Consider the following 24,360-nt stretch of genomic DNA (forward strand, 5'->3'; position numbering starts at 1 on the left):
AATGGATTAACACATGGTTATGGCAAACAAAGCAATTTATTTCATAAATATCATCCCCAGTGGTGTGGGTGTGAGTGAGAAAGATGTTACACATATATGCATGCACACACACACACACATGCAAGTATATGCACATACATTTTAAATTTGTGCATATAGATATACACCTATAGAGAATGCAAAAAACCTAGCAGTTATCCTTACCGATTCAATGCAAATGCATAATGAAATTTAATGTTGTGCTGATCAGCCAGATCGCAGGTAGGCAGCATTTCCAGTGTTTCCACCAACTTCACCATAGCATCATAGTTCTGATAACAATAAAAAAAATCCAAAGAAAATATCACTAAACCAAATCATTTGATCATATTCCCAGCTGGATCAGGCTCTTCACTTGGAAACGTAAATCAATTTAGTTACAATAATAATTACTGGTCACTGTGGACAAGGACAACTCACATTCATTAACAGGTGAGGCAGAGGCGCACAAGAAGTAGTTCCTCACCTTGTGCAGTAACGATGGTTCCTTGAGAGGTGTTTCCCTAAGGGTGTTCCACTGTAGGGGTGCTTGCTTTCCTGCGCTGCTGACTGGAGAACTGTGGTAGCCGTGTCCATTAGGCCCACACATGCGTGCTCTCTCCTTGTGCTCCGCTAAAAGGCTAGTCAGCACGCGCGGGCTGACCCCGCTCAGTTCCTTCTCTACAGCAGAGTCACTGACAAGAACTCCGAAGGAAGGGGGCAGAGGGTGGGTTGTGGAGCACCCATAGTGACAAACATCTCAAAGAACCATCGTTACTGCACAAGGTGAGTACTGTATATACTCGTTCATTAGCCCATTTGTTTATAAGCCAACCCCCCAAGATGGATACATAAAAACAGAAAAAACTGTATGACCCTTTCATAAGCTGACTTTGGCTCCTGGCCCATTAGGCGCCACTTCCCGCAGCTCCCATTGTCTGGAAACGGAAACCGCAGCCACTGGGAACTGAGGGGCTCTGTGCCTGCAGACGCTCCAAGTAAACAAAACGTCCCAACCCGCCAGTGGCTTACCCTGATGGGCCAAGAGCCAAAGTTTTCCAACCCCTGATATATTTTAAAAGCTGGTGTCACAAGAAACACTCAAAAGTTTTGCTAGAATTATTTTAATGTAAGCTAACGAAAAACCTGTTGTTGTTATAATAACTGAACAAATATGTATTCACCTTCAAAATTACAGTCAATATTTAAGATCAGTAAATGGATATTTAAAACAAACAATATGAGACTTTAAAAAGCCTTAAAATCCTTCAAAGTCTGAATCAGTCTCTGATTCACCGAACAGTTCATTAAACTCGGCTTCAGTCACAGCTGCACCAGCATGGTCATCGTAGATGTCGGCAGTGTCGTCTTCAGACTCAGATTCCTTCTCATCATCAGCCTCTGTTCTGTCATCATCAAATATGGCATCAGCTTCTGACCTGTCGAGTGCATTGCTGATACAGCATTTCCTAAATGATTTTTCTATCATTTCCGAGGGATGGACACCCACGCATTCTTGATCCACTGGGAGACCAGATTGATTTCGGGCTTCATAAGATTCCTGCCTTTTGTCAACTTCGCCATGCCTGAGCACATCCATTCAGACCACATTTTGCATAGCCTGTCTTTAAAGGGTTTGTTCAGGCAGACATCAAGCGGTTGTAGAACTGAAGTTAAGCCTCCAGGTATTACAGCCAAAGTAGTTTTCATATTTTTGGCCACATTTTTCACCTCATCCGTCTTGTGTGCCCTGAACATGTCCCAAACGAGAATAGCAGGTTTCTTGAAAAGTGCTCCTGATCTCTTATTCCACACTTTTTCCAGCCAATCAGTAGTCCTACTTTCATCCATCCATCCCTTTTTGTGTGCATGTACGATGACACCAGCAGGAAATTTCATGTTTTTAGGCAAGGTCTATTAATAAATATTAGAGAAGCATTCAGATATTCTGGTGATGGCAGCCATGTGAACCACACAGAGACACAAGTAGGGGGGAGGGATAGCTCAGTGGTTTGAGCATTGGCCTGCTAAACCCAGGGTTGTGAGCTCAATCCTTGAGGGGGCCATTTAGGGATCTGGGGCAAAAATTGGGGATTGATCCTGCTTTGAGCAGGGGGTTGGACCAGATGACTTCCTAAGGTCCCTTCCAACCTTGATATTCTATGATTCTATGAAACGTCATGCAGATCTGCAGCACCGCTCTTTTAGTATTCCTTTCAAGCCAATCAAGTCCACTAAACAAAGCCTTTGCAACTTTAAAAGGCTGCAGAATTGACATCAATAAATGGGTCAGCAAACTTTGGCTCCCGGCCTGTCAGGGTAAGCCACTGGCAGGTCGGGACGTTTTGTTTACCTGGAGTGTCTGCAGGCATGGAGCCCCTCAGCTCCCTGTAGCTGCAGTTTGCTGTTCCCAGCCAATGAGAGTGGCAAACTGTGGCCACAAGGAGCTGAGGGGCTCCATGCCTGCAGACGCTCCAGGTAAACAAAACAACAATGTATTAGATATTCAATTCAATGATTCCATAGAGTTTAAAATCATCAAATTTTGGTGTAGACCCATTTATAAGCAGAATCCCACTCTTTGATGTGTCACTTTTTTACCAAAAATATTCGGCTTATGAATGAGTATATACGGTAACTTCTTCTTCAAGTAGTGTTCCTATGGGTGCTCCACTGTAGGTGATTCCAGAGCAGTATCCCCAGTGGAGGGCTGGGACTTCAGAGTCAGGTCAGTTACAGATGTCAGCACTGTGGAACCGAAGATGGCATGGGAGGCAGAGTCCCCAGTGATCGCATAATGTTGTGTGCAGGAGTGGATTGACACCCATGTCGCCACTCTGCAGATCTCTGAGACAAGCACATTCTTGAAGAAGGTGAGGGATGAGGAGATTGACCTTGTGGAGCGTGTACGAACAGTATCTAGAGGGGTCATATTGTGAACATGGTAACATTGTCTGATACAAATGAGACCATCTTGGAGAGTCTTCGGGCTGATATTGCTGAGCCCTTGGATCTTTCCGCAAGAGAGAGGAAAAGCCTGGGGGAGTCTCTGAAGGCCCTCATCCTGTCCAGAAAAGAGTAAATCATGACCCCTTGGGAGTGTAACTGGGCGGCCACCACTGAGAGAACCTTGGAAAATACTCTTGGGGCTGATGATAGCCTGAATGGGAGTACCATGTAGTGGTAGTGCTCTTGTCCCAGAATGACTCTCAGAAATCATCTGAGAGTCGGTAGGAGCGAGATATGAAAGTAGGTGTCCTGAAGGCCAAGGGCTGAAAAACAGTCTCCCTGTTCCAACACTGAAATTACAGGTGCTCAAGTGACCATCTTGAATTTTTGAGCCTTGACAAACTTGTTGAGAGCTCTGAGGTCTAGTATTGGTCTCCAACCTCCCTTCCACTTGGGTATTATGAAGTAAGAGTAGAACCCTTTGCCTCAAAGATGTTGAGGTACTGGTTCTATGGTTCCTAACTGGAGGAGATGATCTAACTCTTGTCGTAGCAAACGCTTGTGAGAAGCGTCCCTGAAGGAGTATGGGGAAGGGTATTGTGAAGGGGGCAGGAAAGCAAAATGGATAAAGTACCCATTAATCCAATATTATGCACTCCCAGGTGCCGCAGAACACTGAAAGTGGGTGGCCAATGGGTGGGTAGTGGTGGCCGGTTGTAGCAGTTGTGGGGAGCGGTCTAATGGCACCTTGTCCAACACCTCAAAATGGATGTTTGGATGTGGATGGCTGGGATAAGAAAGATTGTGGGTCAGATTGTTTATGTCTTGAAAATTTATTTTTTTTCTCTGGGTCTCATAGTAACTTTGAGCTGGGTATTGGAAAGTGCATGGCTTGTGATGGGCTGCAGACTAAATTTTCTTTTCTGTCCTGGTGTGTAGATGCTTAGCAAATGGAGAGTGGCCTGAGAATCCTTCAAGGTGTGAAGAGAGGCATCGGTCTTTTCCGCAAAGAGCTTAGCGCCCTCAAGGGGAAGAACTTCAACGGTTGACTGTACCTCCTTCAGGAAGCCCAACAGATGGAGCCAAGAGGTACACTGCATCACTACCACAATGAAGATGGAGCTGGCCACAGCGAGGGCAGATTGTAGCATTGTCTTTGCTACTAGCAGACCCTCCTGAATTGTGGCCTTAAATTGGTCACAATGCAACATAGGCATCTGTTCAATAAAATCATTCAGTTCTGAATAGTTTACATAATCATATTTTGCCATGAGGGCTTGGTAATTGGCAATTCAAAACTGAAGCATAGGTGAGGAGTACACCTTCCTCCCAAAAAGGGCCAGTCCCTACCATAGGAAGTGGATCTCATCTGGTGTTAATGGCCATGAGAATTTAAAGCACCCACCACGATGGAGTTAGGTGAGAGAAGAGGAATTCTGTCACTGTTGCTGGGACATAATACTTTTTGTCTGCCAGCTTGCAGGTCAGTGCAACCGATGCTGGGGTCTGCCATACGGTTTTCACAGGGTCAAGGAGAGTCTCATTAATAGGGAGGGCAACTTTTGAGGAGGAAGATGAATGGAGGATGTCAATAAGGTTGTGGTGTGTGTCCTTGACTTGTTCCAGCGGTATCTGGAGAGAATCTGGCACTCTTTTGTGAGATCCTGGAAGAGGCAAAAGTCATCTGCCAGGGACAGTGGGGGAGGCATGACAGCCTTATCTGAGGAGGAGGAGGATATGGCCTTTGAGGCCGCCTCTTCCTCGACATCACCCTCACACTCCTGTAGGTTTTCTCCTGGAGGTTCTGAAGCCCTGGATACCATGGCCGGGGGAGCACCTCTCCGAGGTTCTCAGGTGGGACTAGAAGCCTGAGAGGTATGGGGGCGGTATGCAGCCCAGAGGTCTCAGTGTCACCATTGGGGCAATGGTGGTATAGAGCCCAGTGGTGGTACCCAGGGATGCCCATACCAGGATGACGGAGGTGGGGTCATATGAGGATATGCCTGGGGGCACTGTTGGTATCAGGCACCCTAGGGAGCCTGGGAGGAGTACTGAGATACCCCCTCCTTTGGTTCTCTATCCAAGTCCTCACTAGAGAGCAGGGGAGCATGGCAGGGCACTGGGGAAGACTCCTGTGCCGGTCAAAGACTCAGTGTGGAAGTCCTGGTACTGAGGAGAGGAGACTTCAACATATCCATATATGCTGGTCACTCAATGGGGACAACCAGCTCGGTGCCACTGATGGTGCCAGGAAGAATGAAATTCTTGCCCACACTGGATGTTCAGGTGCCGGATGGGGCATCGGTACCGATGAGGCATTGCGTACTGGTAGCACCTTCGAGTGCTTGCTCCTCCTTCTCCCTCAGTGCTGTTGACTCGGTGCCTGTGCCCACTGGGTCTATAGGCATGTCAACAGTACCTGCCGCTGTAGACTTTGTTGAGCCATGAGTACCAGGTTTGATCTACCTCGGTGCCAATGGTACCGAGGATACCAAACATGCCAGGGATCATTTAGGGCTAGCTCATGGCTCACTGCGGGGACTTCCTGCTCTCTTTTTTAATATATGAGAGGGATCAGCAGCTAATTTCTTCACCTCATAGCGCTTGGATGTTGAGGGCTGTGGGGAAGACTCATGTCTGCCTGGTGACTCTTGGCATGGGTCCAGAGAAGGTCTAAGGGCCTCCTCCATGAATATAATCTTCAGCCTCAGCTCTCTGTCCTTGCGGGACCAAGGTCTAAGCTGCTGGCAGAGAGCACACTTTTGAGGGATGTGTCCTTCCCCGAGGCAACAAACACACCGTGAGTACATGTTTGCGATGGGGATAGCCTCGTTGCATGAGAGGCGCTTCTTGAAGCCCAGGGAACTGGGCATACCCTGTTTGGGGGGGGAAGGGCCCCCCAATGAGAAAGGACAGGAAGAAAAAAAAACAAATAAAAATCTATCTATAGATCTATTTGGAGAAAATAAAAGACACTAGAATAACTACTACCAAAAACTAAGCTTTAGGCTACAAAGGTCGAAATAATAGTCATTAACAGACTGCTAATAGCTCCGTCTCTAGCCAGTGGTGGTTGAGAAGGAAGTGAGGGGGGTTAGCCCGTGCATGCTGACTAGCCTTGTGGCGCAGCACAAGGAGAGAACGCATATGCGGGCCCAACGGACATTTCCACCAAAGTTTTCCAGTCAGCAGTGTAGGGACGCATCTACAGTGGAGTACCCATAGGGACACTACTCAAAGAAGAAACCCTTGTCTCAGCAGGGCATAGCCTCATCTTGTTGACATGTACTGACCATGACATGTTCAGGTATATACTGACCAGCTCCCATGGGGTCATCATCCTCTTACCCAGCTTGACTTGTGTTTAAATATGATTATAAATATTAATAAATTGTGTTTAAATATGATTAAACTTCCTAATGAAGAGAGCCCTCAAAGGAATAAGAAGGAACATCAGAAGGTAACCAGCTAGTGGGAAGTTCATCACTGGCAATCAAACAGATAGATAAATTGGGGTGGGATGAAAGGGAACTTACAATGGAGAGCTGGATAAGACAAGACAATATGATGATCTCTCTCTTGACCTGCTAATGATTGACAAATACCCAGTTTAGGTACATCTACACTAAAAATGAAAGTGTTATTGCAGCGTGGGTAGGCCTAACTGTGCTAACTTTAATGTCGGTAGTGCGGGTAACAATCATGGGGTCACAGACCCCGACATGGGTCAGCAACCCAGCAGGCTTCTACTGGGGCACCAACGCCTGTGCCACCAGTTCCTCGCTACCACTGTACCCATGCCAGCTAGATTAAAGATAGAGTGGGTATGCCAATTCATACTGCAATCACATCTTCATTTGCCAAGTAGATGTACCCTGAGGGAGGAACACAAGAAACAAAAGTGCTAATTATCAGAAGAACAAATACTATATTTCGATAGGATTGGTGAAAATAAGTCATCAGAGGAATGTCACTCACAAAGATGGACAGTTCATAAGTATTATAAGTGAGGCCCTGTTCTACCAAAACCAGAGTTTTTTTAAAAATCCAAAAGGTTGTTTTTTCGGGGTGGAGGGAAGGTTTTTAAAACAAACACAACATTGCTTTTTATACCAATTCTGAAACATCGTAAACCTGGGCTCTTTTAACAAATGTTGAAATCACAACAAATTCTTTTTCTTAGTTTCTACAGGCTTAAAGGTTGGATTTAAAAATTAAAAAACAAATATACTTTTTTTCATAGATGAAAAAGAAAAAAATAATTTACTTTAAAACCACAATACAACCTGATTTAGCTTGAAACTAAAATAATACAGTGGTCCAAATTCAAGAAAATATCAAACAAACAGGCAATAAACAAGAACAATAAACAAGGGTAAAACCCACTTGAAAAGAGTATCTTCCTTACTTTCAAGTCAATAATATACCTGGATATCTCGATAAGAAAGAAGCAGGTTTATAACAATGTCAGAAGTCAGGACTTCGGTATTATCCAGACGGAGCTTAATCCTGGCCAGCTCCTTTGCTAGTTCATCTCCTTGATACTTGTCTCTAGCTTTTCTAATATCATTCAACAGCGTTTCCTTACAATGTGCGCTAAAGAAATAAAAATGGAGATAAAGTGTTAGAATTTTCTAAATGGAGGTTTGGTTACAACATTAAAACAGCACTAATATTTCTTTATACAAATGAGGTTTAAGTTAACTATTCCTTTCAGTTTACACTTTTAAGAAATATTTTATATGAGCATTATTAAATTACAAGTTCTAATTTTTTTAAATTATTATTTAACAGGCCTAGTAAAGTAGAGGAACGGTGCCCAAAATAAACAAATTAATCTACACATTTATCCTGAAGAAAGCAGAAAGTGGCATGCTAAACAAAGAGACTACAGTAATTTAAAATAAAATCCCTCATCTTTATATCTAATGGAGACGAGCAGCTCTTATTAAATAAACCAACCAGAGCCATCCATTATCTGACTAGCTGTAGTTCACAAAACATAATACATACTATTACACAGGAGGCATGCAAAAGCCACAGTAACAACAGTCATGTATTTTTTCACTAAAAATCAGTTTATATTGCAGTGTAGGAATGTTAAAAAAAATAAATGCAGTCTATTTAAAACTTGTAGCGAGCAATTACTAAGCCCAGGGCTTATTAATTAATATCCAGATCCTGACAGGTACTGAGCACATATAACTGCTTTTCTTGTCCAAGAGGAGTTACAAGTGCTCAGATCCTAAATCCTAAATATAGAAGAGGAAATTCAGCTTTCTCTTAATATCCACTAATATGGTGATACTAATAGCCATAGAATACATCACTTGCAAGGTATTCTCATGAGATAATGCAGTGAGGGTCTGAAGAAATGGCCAATGGAAGGCTTTTTATTTTATTTATTTTACTGTCACTGCAAACTCATGTCTAATTTGTTGCACACTATCTCTCCTAGTTCTCATGCACTGTTTCCAGGTTTATGTTAATCAGTTCTTCTTGCATTAATAAGAGCGGACATAGGTGATTTAAAAATTGTACCCTAAGTCACCTAAGTGACTTAGAAGCCTGAGTCCCATCTTCAAAAGTGACTTAGGCACCTATGTATCTCATTAAAACTTATCTTTTGTCTCTTGTCTCTACTGTATATCTTCACATCTATCTACCACCACTCTTACTAACTCTACAACTGTACAATTAACTCTTTAAAGCTTTTTAGGAGAGAGGTTGTATAAAAGGCACCACATAAGCAAAAGCTTTATTGACTGCATCACATTACCCCTCATCTTTACCTTCCCTCTTCATATTAATATGCTTGTAAATGGCAGGGTCAGAAATAGAGGAGCAAAAGAATAATTTTACAATCAGTTACTTTAAAATTAATACAAAAATACATCACAAGTTCTAGGGCACTGTAGGAACTAAGTGTAGCAGCTGTCACAAACAAAAATGCACCAAGTTAAACCTGAGCTCCACTGATAACACTGAATGAAGGCAACTCTGTTCAACAGTATGGCTGAAGTTCAGCAACACTAAAATTGACTGCTGGGCAGAGACCATCTTTTTGTTCTGTTTGTTCCTTCACAGCCTTGCATAATGGGGTCCTGGACCATGATTACGGCTCCTAGCTGCTACAGTAATTCAAATAATAAATAACAATAGCAGCAGCATAGGATAGTTACTGATCATTGCACATTGCACAGTTTCAAATGATGCTGAGTTTGGATCCAAATTGAGTTTGCCTCTGATTGTGCTACGACCGGACAACAAGCACAGTTGAAAAGTGATAATGATCATGTAGTTTACCCAGCGCATGGAATCTATGCCATAAGCCGGGAGCTTTCTTGTCACTATAGCAACAGAAATTATACAACATTTTGACCGAGGAAGGGAATGTGAAAAGTGCAGAAGAGGTACAATGGGCAGTGCCTAGTAAACAAAGGGGTATCAAGATGGGTCTGTAAACAGGAGTCACCAAGGGACAGCTGAGGCCCAGAGCAACATTCTACAATTACTATGCAATTCAACTGTTAAAAAGGTTCCACTCAGACACTAGTCTGTGTGACCACAGTTAATACCATATTGTATGCACACACTTAGTTGGTGCTAAGAAAAGATGGTCTTTGGCTTCAAGACTTACAAAGAAGCTGAGGTATGTCTCTCTCATTACACCACTATGCACTATATTTTATGTTTTCTTCTCTATACCCTCTCTTTTCCAGGGGCTGTGTCCGCAGTTCTGATTCTGCTGACTGGTATTTTGGATAGTAAATGCAATCCGCTGCTGACATAAGATGGTTAGTTTACTACAACAGCTGCATGACAGCAATATAGTTTAGATTACATTAAGGTATTTCTTTTAACACAGGGTTAAACATGTTGAACACTGAACCTTGGTGGGGATTCTGAAACCCCTTGCAGCATAGGAAAAAATATCCATGGGCAGGAAGTGTAAACGTGGCAAGATTACCATGACGTAATGTGAATGTCCTTCAGAAGACAGATAAACCTGTCCATCAGTGGAACACAGAGAGGACCCAGGATGTTGTCCCAGTTAGGCTGCATGTACTCAGAGGCTCTCCGCAGGGCATCACTTTCACAGCAAAAATAATCAGCACCAGGTGTTACAATGTATGGAATAAAATAGTAATTCCCACTGGAAGCCTAGAAGGAAAAGCAAACACATTCAGATAGCAAATAGAAGCACTGCACAGTCAAACTGGATGGAGTGATCTCATTCTGAATCTTTTGATTAATTCCTTAAGAGCAAATAATGGGCAGCTAAGTTTGCACAAGTGTTCACTAAATTTGCATGCCTCCACTTTTTGGATGCTCAGCTTGAGACACTTTGGGCCTGACTTTCAGACATGCCAAGGACCACAGCTCTTATTGACTTCAGTAGGAGTTGCTTTCTTGAGGGAAGACTTAAGTCTTTATGTAAATATATGCTTAATTGGAAATCCAGGTTTTTTTTAAAACACCCAAGTTTACTGTACACTATACATTTTTGTTTAAAAAGAAGCAACCCTCAGGATGTCATGGTGGTGTCACCAGAGCTTTAGAATTTAAATAACAAAACACATTTTTTAAATTACCTTATTTTTATTTAACTGAAATTTTTAATTAAATATTCTGAATATGGGTAAGACAAATTGTATAGCGTGACAGCTGTCACAATATTGTCACTGTTATTCAGTAGATCAGTCCAATGACAACATAATAAGAGGGGACTGGCAGTAGCATCCTTATAACTGAAAAGACACTTCATATATATATATAATGTTAATATAAATATATATATACATTTATATATATGTAACACTTCAGCAGATTTTTGATCTGACCCATACTGAGAATGAACTACAGAAGGTAGCAGTTGCTGGGAAGCAGTCCCTGTAGTCAAAGAAGGATAAAGGATTAGCTCCTGTTGGAGGAAGCAGGTAGAAGGCTCTCTGTAGAGGAGGGGAGGGGAGGGGAGAGGAGAGGAGAGAGAGAGATGGAAGTAACAACGACAAGAGGGTCATACTTAATATTTTAAGATCCAGACACCTTACTGCATTCCAGAACAAGAGGCCCAGCTCAGTATCGCCAACCCCAAGCATTCAAAAATTATGACTCAGGCTCCCCAAAATCAGGAGGTTTTAAATAATAATCAAACATTCTGTTTGCTTTCTGGTTTTTGAGACTTCAGGGTTCCTATTTGCAACCTATTTATCCCCTAAAACCATGAGGGCTGAAAAAACTTACTTTAAAAAAAAAAGGGGGCAGGGGAGCTGAGATTCATGACTCCAGGAGCTGTGGCTTTAAAAACCCGATGAAATATTGTGAGACTTGCAGAAAACAACAAGTGTTGGCAAAATGAACTTCAGTGAGACTCCTCACGTATGGGAGGAATATACACATTACTAAGGGTGAAGGAATCAGGCACTAGACCTGAAGAGAAACAAATTAGGAAAACTGTTGTCCTTTGTGACCAGGTGCGCAGATCTCATCCCCCGGTCCAGCAAGGAATAGGGTTAACCCTTATGCTGCCTTCCCAGCCCACCCCACGGAAGGGCCTTAGCTGTTTGCAATCAGTGCAGATGCACTTAGAAAGAGGCATGTGGCTGCCAGGCAGGGCTATATAAAGCAGTGCTCTCAGCTGAGTCTGAGAGGTGCCATAGACTGGGAAAGACTTTGTGTGGACTGCTCCACGGACTTGCAGAAAGACAGCCGCCTGCAGTAGACTGGCATCTTCTGTGAAAGAGGGGAGACTAGCACAGGCCTGGAAAGGAAAGACTAAGAAGCCCTGATACAAGAGTGGAGAGCTGAACATATTTTGTTGTATACCAATAAACCAGTCACTAGAAGGGGAGATTTTTCATTTGGAACCCTAATTTCAGGCATGTGGTTACCCCAAAGGCAGAGAAAGAGGAAGTAACTGAGGCACAGTGACCTGTTTGCCCCTCTATTTGAGTTCATTATGATTCAGAACTATAAAAGATCCATCATTTCTCATAAAAACAATACCACATTCCTATTGACTGTACTTGAACTAAATGTCATCACACAATACAGTATTCACATTTCTAACACTGTGATCATCGGTCGCACTGCTGTCTTTATTTTCTACCACCTGCCTCCCCAAAACTAGCTAAATAAATCAAGCTCAACTCATGCACGCAGCATGTCAAGTTGCTCAGTGCACATTTTGCAAAAAATTAGTTTTGTTTTTTTTCTATTATTTTTAAGGTAGTCTTTGGCCTGGAACACTGTGACCTTGTGAGAAAGCAAGTCTGCTCCCACCCCTCAAACCTATAAAGACAAACACTGTAGGTCAATAATACTCCTTGTGTATGAATGTTTGAAATTTAAAACTAACAATCCATGAGCTGTTAGTTCTGGGGGAGAAGATTAAGATCAGCTTTGATAGTTCATATAATTTTCTTATGACTACAATTTGTAATAGTAATGAAAACTGTAGTTATTTGCTGGGAGAAGGAAAACTTTAAATTTCACAACTAACCTTCAGAGATGTTTCTCAAAAAGTTACCTATGTGGAATAGTGCAACACACCTGTTTGGACAACATTTAACCATTTTATTCACATTCCCTGCCTCCTCTTGGATGTTTGTACCCCACATAAGTTTCCACAAATTTTCATCCACAATGCAGAAGCACATATTTTTATGCGGAAATTAAGGCCTACCTGTATTTAAACACATTACCTTATGTGAAGAGTTCTAGAGGTACAAGCAGTGGGACTTGAGCTGAAAATTTAGCCCCATAAGTTTGTGATACACAGCCACATTATCAGTTCATTCAGCTGCCAGCGTAAGCCATCAGTGTTATAAAAAAACAGGCAGGCTACCTCCTGGCAGAAGTAACCTTGAATATTTAAGGGATGCCCATCAAAGCCTAGTATTTCTGTGCTATCTCATGACTAATGATCAACAGTTTCCCGACTCTTCTCTTTCCTGTTTAACATATGCACGCAATAAATAAAATCCAAACACCCCACACAGTACAATATGTGGACTGAAATATCTAAAAGATTCCATCGAATCTTCACTACTTAGGAACAATTCTGTTTATCTACTTCCTTTTTATTGTTTTCATTATGACCCACAGGCGTCTGAAAATAACATCTTTATTCTTTAGGAAGTCTCTGCTCTAGTTGCCTATTCCTCACCTAAAGAAAACTCTCTGACTTATCAAAATTAGCCACTGTGGAAAATTATTGTAATGTCACAAAGAAATTACTGATATTCTAGGTGAGAAATAAGCAGCGGATGACCTCTTAAGCAACTTATGTACTATTGCCAACCCCAAGTGTTAATAAATTGTCAGCCAGGCTCCCCAAAATTTTGTGATTGGCTTAGATTATGATGACAGAATTGGAGCTGCTCTCTAATAATTTAGGAATAATATATGTTGATCTGGTTATCACAATGTTTACTATATGAATATACTGGTTTAGTTTAACAGGAGGCTGTAAGAAAAAAAGCAGAATGTGAAAAGAATGGCTGAAGATAAGCCATTCCTCAGCAAACTCTTGAGGGTTGTTAAGTGACAATGTCCAAACTTTTAGCCTTGAAGAGTTTACCTCTTGCCCAGCTAGCCTGCAAAAGTAGTTTTGACCAGAAGGGCCAAACCTCAAGAATACAGAAGAACAAAGGAGTATAGCAGGGTTTTAAAGGTCTCTCTCTCTCTCAAGAGAAGGAATAGGTGTTTGTGAGCAACAGACAGACATACCCATTGGGGGGTCTGAAAAGTTAGGCCTACCTAGGCTACCATCTGGGGTTAGAAAGATAGACATGTGTATAGACTGTTTTTTGTTTTAAAATCTTGGCCTCTAAATGCTTTGTTCCTACTGTTAAAATTAAACAATACTTTCATTTAAGAAGCTGCCTGGTCACTGGTCACAGTCTCCCAAAGGGAAGAACTGCTGACTCACGCTCTGTCATGCCAGCTCCCATTAAGGGAAGTAAATGGGAGCTGGCTAGAGAAAACCTGCAGCTAATTGGTGAGTGGGAGACAGCTGCCTAGCCAATTAGCCTGGGGCTACACAAAAGGCTGGGCAGGAAGAGCAAGGGAGTAGAAGTAGTGTGATAGCTCTTCCTGCCTGGGTGAAGACACTAGAACCCAAGCTGTATATGGTGAAATGATGGTGGGAGCACAACCTGCAAATAAACAACACCAGTGATTACTGAGCCCCAGGGTCTCCAAGTGACTTTGTCAGCACAGCCCTGCAGTGCTCTGCTACATACCCAAACTCAGTTGCAGCTACCGGGTAAGCGTGACACAGACATGCCCAGGCAGGTATATTACCCCTGTGTCTGACCATCTTCTCAATATTTCACTGAAGGGGGTCGTGTGGTATCTGCTGAGAGCTAAGAACTAGCTGAATGTCATGATTATTGCAATGTGTTTGTATGGGAAACCATTTTAGAGTTATGAAACATGTAGGCTATGGTGTTCCAAAATGGTTGAAAGTGAAACTTGCCACTTGAGATAGAGGAGTCTCAGACCTGACTCAATCAACAATGAGACCAAGGGACACCCATGGAGCCAGCCCAAGCCCTGGACTTACTGTCTGGACCAGATGCAGGCCTGAGCGTTTACCAAAACAAAAGAACCCCCAAGAAAAGTCTCTGGTTAGGGGACCACTTGGCTCAGACACAACAGTCTGTTGTGAAAGGGCAAAGGTGTTATTCATTATGGGAGAAGCACTGTGCCAGTAGGAGTGTCTCATGAAAGGTGGAACCCAGCTTTCTGGACTGGACAAGTGCTGCAAGGACGGACCACTGGATCAGAAATACTGTCCTGTCTAGGAAGGTAACTTGTTAATAAGTATAGGCTATAGATTGCAGTTTGTTTTTCTTTTACCTGTAACATTATGTTTCCAAACCCTTTTACTTTTATTTTGCATCTTTCTCTCAAGCTCTGTTAAACAAACTTAAATTTGCTTTACTGTAGACACGTATAGACACCTTGTCCTAAGTAGAGTGTTGAACTGAGGAGAAACCAGTGAACTGAGATGCACTGCTTCCATGGAGGCAGCAGATCCGTGTAAACCGTGGGTGTCCACAAGACAAGAAATTGTGCACTCGAGTGTAGTAAAGTGGGGTGTGTACATTGCTAGCCTGCACTGGGAAAGAGTGGGCTTGTGGAGCCTGGATTGGAGCACTTGTGTTGCCAAGAGGGAGGGTGGTGGGCAGAGATGAGGCTTGCTCCTGCTGTAAGCAGGTGGCAGCGATTAACCCAGGACACCTCTGTTATAGTGACACTTTTCTTTATTAAGTACAGGTGACACCCAGGGCACACATGCCATTGTATTCAAAGTGGTAGCTTGAGGAACTACAATAGTTTGACTTTATTTTGTTTCTATAGAATATATATTATTCCAGACTCAAACTCAGGTAATATGCTTATATGACCTAAGGGAAACATTCCACCTTGACAAACAGTATCCTGATCCTGTAACTAGATGCATGAGTGCACGGGTCCACTTGCATGGAGTCCGTTGCAGGATTGGAACCTAAACTGGTGACACATCCAATCAGGAAAGATTTAGTTTTAAACTCTGATTACTCTCATTATTGCTACCAGAAGAGCAATGATGAATGACTTACATTACATAGCCCCTTTACTGCAAATGACCCCATGACACTTGATAAGCTATAGTACCGATCAAATGCCCATTGAAGTAAATGGGAATTTTTCCTCTATGGGGCCAATGTTCTCTCTTTCATCACAGGAGCGGTCCTACGAATTTTAATAGAATTACTTGCATTTATAACGTGAGCAGGAAATTGCCCTCTATGGAGCATATAATCATCATTTCACCAGTCAGTGAAATGCAGAAGTTGTTTAGTAGAGAGGAAGTGAAGAGCAGCAAGATGTTTTAGGAAGAGCAAGGGACAAAATTATATAATAGCTTTATTGTGCAAAGTATTTTTATGAGATCTAATTTGTATTTAAATATATTGCAAAATAAACGGTAGTGGCCTAAAATTGGACATTACGAAAGAAATTTCTTAGCAGTTAGAACAATCAGGAATTTCAACTACCAAAACTAGTGCTTCCCGTACTATCACGAGAGGTATTCAAGAAAACACTCAATAAAGAAAGTAGAAGGAATAACAGAGAGAAATCAAGTGCTCATGAACTAGATGATTCCAGCCCTATGATATAAAGATTTTATTCATGCAGGTGAACACTTCACTGACATTCATAAGTAAGTGCTCACTAGTGTAAGAGCTACACAACCTGATCCTGGAGCCATATTCTACGATTGTTCCACCAACTGGAACTCCTGTTGGCATCAGTGAGAGTACATTGTAAATGTCTAAAGGAAACAGTCTTGTGAATCTAACTTTTTTGCCACACGTGCAGCAAATGCAAGTGCTGTTACACAGTGATTCAAACAGGACCAATATCTGCCTGCTAAACTTATCGTTCTGCTTGTGCAAGATAAATAAAATTAATGCCTGCACAAGACTGTATAGCAACATCTAGATAATCTAAAGTTATTAGCTATCGGAATTAGTTTGAAATATTTCTAATCTAAAATACAAGCAAAATAAGTATTTGCAGTTAGAAATGATACATTTTAATAACTTTAAGTTATTAAGGAATAAGTACAGAATTTGTATTCAGTTAATAGTGTAAATGTACTATAAGGAAATAATTTTTTGCACTTATATACTGATTTAAGAAATAATTCTTAGTATTTATACATCAATTTTTTCATAGCACTTTAAAAACATGATAGAAATTAAAATTTCTTATTTCAATTGGGGTATGTGGGTGGCCTTCCAGAATATAACTAAAAACAATCTAAACAAAGACAATTCAGCTCAAGAAGGAGATATCAGAATCAGTTAAATGAACCCCCAAATACACTTAACAACAACAACAAGAAGTTTTACAATCTTTTCCTGGAAGGATGCCATTGCTATATTTTGGCATAATGTGGGTGTATCTTCACTGAAGAACAAAAAGGTGTGTTATTTACTAACTCGCTCAGGTTAGATAACTAGAATTAAAATCCTAATGGAGACTAGGCAGCCACAGTCATCACTTGCAGCGGTGTTGGAACAATGTGTATAGTGGGGGTGCTGAGAGCCACTGAACCAAACTGTAAACCCTGTACATGATGGAAACCACTTCAAAGCCAGGAGTTCCAGCACCTATGACCACATCAGTTAGCAAACAAGTTAAAGTCTACAGGGAACCTGGGTTTAATAGTAGCGGCTCACTACTGTTAAAGTCATAGTTGCCGGCCTTGTCTTCACTAGGTTAAGGATTAAGACCTTTCCAAAGCTACATGACCTCAACAACATTGACTCTCCCTCCCATATTCTCAAATATGTGCCTTGGGACAGTCAGTAATTCCAAACCAACTAATCTCTATTGACATAAAGGAATCAAGATGAAAACATGCCCCCTTCCCTCCCCAGTGAACTAGTCCTCTATTATATAAGGATTTCAGAATCAAACAAAAGTATTTGAAGCTCGTTCACTGGTTAACAGACATCCAGTGCATATTACAGGACTCCATGAATCTATGCTACTGCATTCTGCCAGAGTTACAAACTATAAGTGGTTTTCAAAGGTAGCCCTCAATAGAGCACCTTTCATACCATACCAAATAAATTACTGAAATTTAAAAAATTGTCTTTACAGATAAAGACAGACTTTGCCACTGTAATCTCTATCTCTAGAAGAAAAGGTCACAATTTCAAAAGATTTTGCAGGGAGGCAGGTGGGAGAGAGCTATATCTGACCATCATCAGTGAAACACGGGTTTCCATGTTCAGCTCCCAGTAAAAAAAAAACAAAAAAAGAGTTCCCATATAAAGGGCCTATCAATCCACAGTCATCAACAAATACGGCAATTTCTAAATAAACAAGATCTTTCAAAAGCCTTCCCCCATCCAACAAGCAACACTTTCAATCTTTTCCAAGTACAGCATGAACTAGCTGCCTCATCAATTTAGGCCATGCACCAGAACAGCACCTTGCAGGAATCAGTGATCAAAAGAGATGGTAATAAAGAACCATTTTATTTACAGTTTTTGGAGTCAAAGGGGAAGAAGATATCTATTACTGGAAGTTAAACATCTTTTAAGATATCCATAGATAAACTGCAAATAAGATTGGTGTAAAAAGACTTCCTCTAAAACACCGCTAACATTAAACGTATAGCCTGATATCGAAGAGAGTGACAGGTCATTTCAAACTCAATGAAAGATTCAGTTCTCGGTTTCTTTTCAGATGAAAAGCTTGCAGAGTTTGAAGAGTCTGTTCAAAATGTTATTCCTAAGACAATCTTCCAGGTCTTTTTTGGTCCCTCCCCTCATTATCCATTGCAACAAATACAAGATTGCCTTCAAGGTCTTTCACAGTTCAGCTCCATCCTACCTATCCCTCTCTATTATCTTATCAGCCTTCCTCTTTGCTCTGCCAATGATGAAAGTCTCAGCCATCATCTGCTTGTCTGTTTCTCCAACAAGCAGCTTCATCCCTTCTTCCATGTTATCCCTTACGTGTAGGGCTCTATTTCCAAATTCATGGTCCAAATTCCACTAATTCACGGTCCATTTTGGTCAATTTCATGGTCATAGGATTTTTAAAATAGTAAATTTCATGATTTCAGCTATTAAAATCTGAAATTTCATGGTGTTGTAATTGTCGGGATCCTGACCCAAAAAGGAGTTGTGGGGGAGTTGCAAGGTTATTGGAAGGGAGGTTGTGGTACTGCTACCCTTACTGCTGTTGGCGGCGGCACTACCTTCAGAGCTGGGCAGCTGGAAAGCGGCACCTGCTGGCCAGGAGCCCAGCTCTGAAGGCAGAGCCGCTGCCAGCAGCAGCGCAGAAGTGAGGATGGCATGGTAGGGTATTAGATTTCAGAGTAGCAGCCGTGTTAGTCTGTATCCGCAAAAAGAATAGGCGTACTTGTGGCACCTTAGAGGTTAACAAATTTATTAGAGCATAAGCTTTCGTGGGCTTCATCGGATCCATAGAATGGAACATATAGTAAGAAGATATATATATATACACACAGAGAGAGAAGGTGGAAGTTGCCATACAAAGAGGCTAATTAATTAAGATGCACTATTATCAGCAGGAGAAAAAAAAAACTTTTGTAGCGATAATCAAGATGGCCCATTTAGACAGTTGACAAGAAGGAGTGAGGTTACTTAACATGGGGAAATAGATTCAATATGTGTAATGACCCAGCCACTCCCGGTCTCTATTCAAACCCAAGTTAATGGTATCTAGTTTGCATATGAATTCAAGCTCAGCAGTTTCTCGTTGGAGTCTGTTTTTGAAGCTTTTCTGTTGCAAAATTGCCACCCTTAAGTCTTTTACTGAGTGGCCAGAGAGGTTGAAGTGTTCTCCTACCGATTTTTGAATGTTATGATTCCTGATGTCGGATTTGTGTCCATTTATTCTTTTGCGTACAGACGGTCCGGTTTGACCAATGTACATGGCAGAGGGGCATTACTGGCACATGATGGCATATATCAGATTGGTAGATGTGCAGGTGAACAAGCCCCTGACGGCATGGCTAATGTGATTAGGTCCTATGATGGTGTCACTTGAATAAATATGTGGACAGAGTTGGCATTGGGCTTTGTTGCAAGGATAGGTTCCTGGGCTAGTGTTTTTGTTGTATTGTTACTAGAGAGTATTTGCTTCAGGTTGGGGAGCTGTCTGTAAGCGAGGACTGGTCTGTCTCCCAAGATCTGTGAGAGGGAGGGATCATTTTTCAGGATAGGTTGTAGATCTTTGATGATGCGCTAGAGAGGTTTTAGTTGGGGGCTGAAGGTGACACAAGCGGTCCATTTCCTGGACACTACTGTACTAATAAGCTATGGTCACATAACCACCACCCTATACCAGAAACCTACTGACCACTATCCTTACCGACATGCCTCCAGCTTCCATCCAGGACACACCACACAATCCATTGTCTACAGCCAAGCTCCAAGATACAACCGCATTTGCTCCAATCCCTCAGACAGAGACAAACACCTACAAGATCTCTATCATGCATTCTTAAAACTACAATACCCACCTGCTGAAGTGAAAAAACAGATTGACAGAGCCAGAAGAGTACCCAGAAGTCACCTACTACAGGACAGCCCAACAAAGAAAATAATAGAACGCCACTAGCTGTCACCTTCAGCCCCTACCTAAAACCTCTCCAGCAAACTAGATACCATTAACTTGGGTTTGAATAGAGACTGGGAGTGGCTGGGTCATTACACATATTGAATCTATTTCCCCATGTTAAGTAACCTCACTCCTTCTTGTCAACTATCTAAATGGGCCATCTTGATTATCACTACAAAAGCTTTTTTTTTCTCCTGCTGATAATAGCTCATCTTAATTAATTAGCCTCTTACAGTTTGTATGGTAACTTCCAACTTATCTGTGTGTGTGTGTGTGTGTGTGTGTGTGTATATATATCTTACTATATGTTCCATTCTATGCATCCAATGAAGTGAGCTGTAGCTCACGAAAGCTTAGGCTCTAATAAATTTGTTAGTCTCTAAGGTGCCACAAGGACTCCTGTTCTTTTTGGTAGGTTATTGCCACCCTTACTTCTGTGCTGCTGCTTGCAGAGCTGGGCCCTCAGTCAGCAGCCGCCACGCTCCGGCCGCCCAGCTCTGATGGCAGCAGCACAGAAGTAAGGGTGGCAGGGGATGGTATTGTCACCCTTACTTCTTCACTGCTGCTGGCAGGACACTGCCTTCAGAGCTGGGCACCCGGCCAACAGCTGCCACTCTCCGGCTGCCCAGCTCTGAAGGCAGCACAGAAGTAAAGGTGGCAACACCTTGAACCCCATGCAACTCCTTTTTGGGTCAGGACCCCCAATTTGAGAGAAACTGGTTTCCCCTATGAAATCTGTATAGCATATGGTAAAAACACACACAAGACCAGATTTCACTGGGGGAGACCAAATGTCATTGTCTGTGATGCGTTTTTCATGGCGTAAATTTGATAGGACCCTACTTAGGTGTAAATCACTGCTCCATAAAACACGTGCAAGACCATGACTTTACCTCCTTCGTACTCACTTCTATTCAGCACTGGGCAAAGCATAGGAACATTAGGCCCATGCTTCAGGGCATTAGCTCCTGAAGTCATGTACTTATATCAGAATCTCAGCTTTTGTTGAAAAATAAACTAAGAAGTTTCTAGCCCTTCTAGCAGGGGAGGTGGGGGTGAGGGAAGCTTGAAAACAAGACCTGAGTATAACTAACACACTGATGATCCCATAAGTCTGCAGTAAGCCTGGACCAATAGCTCAGAGAGGTTTTAACACCTAACTTGGCTGTTATCTCCAAGACCTCATGATCTCAGGGAGAGGACTCAATGTGGCAGGAGGAGAGGAGTGCAGCAGTCCTGACCCATCCTCCCACTCAGATACACCCTGGCTGTTACAGTAAGTACTGGAGGGGTCTCTCCTCTCAACTCTGTTCCTCCCTTTGGTGTTCCTGGAGTTGAGGAGATGTGCGCTGGTGTGCATAGGACCTCTGATTTCCCAACTTCTACTGTGATGCCTAGAGCATACTATTGGCTGATAGTGGTTAGGCAGGCTGCAATTTAAGACTACGGCTACTGATCTGCTTATATATCACCATTATTAAAAAAAATTCTACAAATTGTGCACACAGCTAGTCTATGAAAAAATATGCTTACATTACGGTTATCCCATTCTCCCTCCTCCCATTTGTATGTTTCACCAACCTATCATGACTTGTCTTAAGCTAGCATTGTAAACTCTTAGGGAAAGCGATTGCTTTCTACTAGGTGTCTGTACTGTGCTAACTGCAATAATGGGTCCTTGGAGCTAGGTGAGGATAACATCAGTGAGTAGCAAACTTGTACATATACCATCAACTTTAAAATAATTGCTCAGTCCCTCCACACAGAGTAATTATATCACCCCCACCTTCCCCCCAAACACCTTAAATTACTTTTATTTTGAAATCAGAGTATCCCACATGGGGTGTTATACTGGCATAGTTATAGCGGTAGAATTATGCCGCTAGAGCTATGCGAGTTGAGATCCCTGTATAGATAAGTCCTAAGAGTATTTAAGATAACATGTAAAAGACTCTCATAATATGGTTTAATCCATAAAACTGGACAACAAAGAACGAACCCAATTGATTAGAAGAATTTGGATGCTTCTAAACACATTGCCTGTCTGAACACACTCAGCGAGTTCAATTAATCAGTTGTCTTAAGGATCAAGAAAATTTTCAACAACGCAGAAAAATATGACGGGCTGGAAACTACAGAAAATTGTTGTGTGTGACTGATTTCCCAGCAAAATTAGAGTACTTTATATGTAGTAATTCATTTTAAAAGTCTGAATGTAAATATATTTTTTTGAAAATGCAGGGTTTGTGTTCTATTAAAAAAGAATCCTTAAGCTACAGGATATAATTTCCAAACAACATCTATTCCAAGATAACAATTGCATGAAAAATAAGATCCAGCCCAGTATTATTTTTAAAATATTCTTAAATAAATACAATTGTAAAGGCACAGTAATAAAATAATTCTAAAATTACTTTAATTCAGCCAGAAAGCAGAATAGAAAATAATACATACTTTGCCTATCACATAACCACTGTGGTACTCAGGAGGCACTTGGACCTGAAGAAAAGCTTTGTGGTTGGCAACTGCAGCCTGCTCCAAATTGAAATGGAACAGCATGGAAAAATAAAGAACGTGGAAGTATACAAATAATAAAAAAAGGCAGACAAACATAGGACACATGGAGAGAGAAATTATTAGAAAGAGATACAACAGAAGATGAAAACACGCATACAGCAAGTTTATATATAATCTTTAAGATCAAGGAAGTTTGCAGAAATCACAGTATAACTACAATACAAGTTTGTCAGCATATGTTCTTGTTTTATAGCTGACATGCATTCAGTGAAGTTTTATATACAATCACTAGTTAGATTATTACATGAATACTGTAATTAACTACATACAACATATATATAATGGAGGTAAACTAGTGTGTGCCTATTAAAACTTTACCTTTTGCATTTCTAGAACTCTTTGCTCTTAAATATATATCCTTAACTTGTATTAACATATTTTTCACATTTAATATATACTGAGTATTAAAATCAGAGGTATGTTATAAACATGTTTAATGCATAAAAACACTTCTAATTATACTTTATTAGGTTACTTGTTTGTTTATATTACTTTCCTCAAAGAAGCGCACTAACAAGGGTGTTTTGTTTGTTTTAAACTTTGTATATCTGTATTTAAAGAGTCTCTAATCCTAAATAAAACAGTTTTCATTTGTGTCTCCTTCCGGGAAGTCTTTGAAATATGTTTTCTACTTCAGATGCTTCTCTAGAAACATACTTAACATTTTGATCTTTAAACTTACTACATCATACAAACTTTTATATAATGTGGTTACAGTATGAAAAGAGTATGCAAAATTATTAATTTTAAATGCTTGCTCATCAGGATCCTTACTCATCCTTACTGCATTAATATAGAATGCACTGAATGCTGTAGTCTCTCCAGTTCAGTTTGACAGGGACTTATAACTGTGTAAAGCACTACACAATGAGAGTATAAGTGTCAGAACCAGCTTTCCTGCAGATTCATTAATTGCAAGTACTATTTACAATCTAATTGACTATTGAAACTTTACCTAAGTTTCCTACTTAGATGGTAACATAACAATTCCTTGTGGCAATGATGCTATGTGAAATCCTGTCCTATTGAATGCAGTGGAAGTTTTGCTATTGACTTCAAAGGACGCAGGATTTCACTCACTGTGTGTAATAAAAAGCTACCACAGTGCTTGGTTCAAAGCCCATCTAAGTCAAGGGAAAGTCTCACACTGACTTCACTGGACTTTGGATCAGGCCCATAGATATTTAGTAATGTAACCAGATTGATTTATAGATTTCTTTTAAAATCTCTGTGTTAATTTCCTTTAAATACCTTCACCAAAACAAGTGTATAACAGATTGTTAATTCTAAATCATTAGAAAACCAACAATTTAAGGGAAAATCAGTTTAACTATTTCCCTTCTATTATCTACATATTCTATTTTTGTCCTAGTTTTTATCAACTTGTAAGCTTCTAGAGCAGGGGTGGGCAAACTTTGTGGCCCGAGGGCCACATCGGCATTTCAAAACTGTATGGAGGGCCGGGTAGGGAAGGCTGTGCCTCCCCAAAGAGCCCGGCCCTCACCCCCTATCCTCCCCCTCCTACTTCCTTTCCCTCTCAGAACGCCCAACCCATCCAACACTCCTTGTCCCCTGACCACCCCCTTTCAGGACCCCGGCCCCTGACCACCTCTTCTCCCTGTCCCCTGACTGCCCCGACCCCTATCCACA

At 41.4% G+C, this 24,360-nt stretch overlaps 1 protein-coding gene across 4 annotated transcripts in view; it reads right to left on the bottom strand.

Annotated features, from left to right (window-relative positions):
* Positions 1 to 24,360, bottom strand: part of MAP3K15 (mitogen-activated protein kinase kinase kinase 15) — a 135,764-nt gene that overhangs the window by 66,877 nt on the left and 44,527 nt on the right. For all 4 annotated transcript variants that reach the window (XM_084618277.1, XM_084618276.1, XM_084618279.1 and 1 more), the window contains 3 exons: positions 9,938 to 10,131; positions 7,395 to 7,563; positions 205 to 311 (listed from right to left, as the gene is read on the bottom strand). In XM_084618277.1, coding sequence (XP_084474403.1) covers positions 205 to 311; positions 7,395 to 7,563; positions 9,938 to 10,131 — 470 coding nt within the window. The remainder of the gene's footprint in view (positions 1 to 204; positions 312 to 7,394; positions 7,564 to 9,937; positions 10,132 to 24,360) is intronic.

Source organism: Lepidochelys olivacea, assembly GCF_965140295.1.
Source record: "Lepidochelys olivacea isolate rLepOli2 genome assembly, chromosome: 1".
Classification (NCBI taxonomy): domain Eukaryota; kingdom Metazoa; phylum Chordata; order Testudines; family Cheloniidae; genus Lepidochelys; species Lepidochelys olivacea.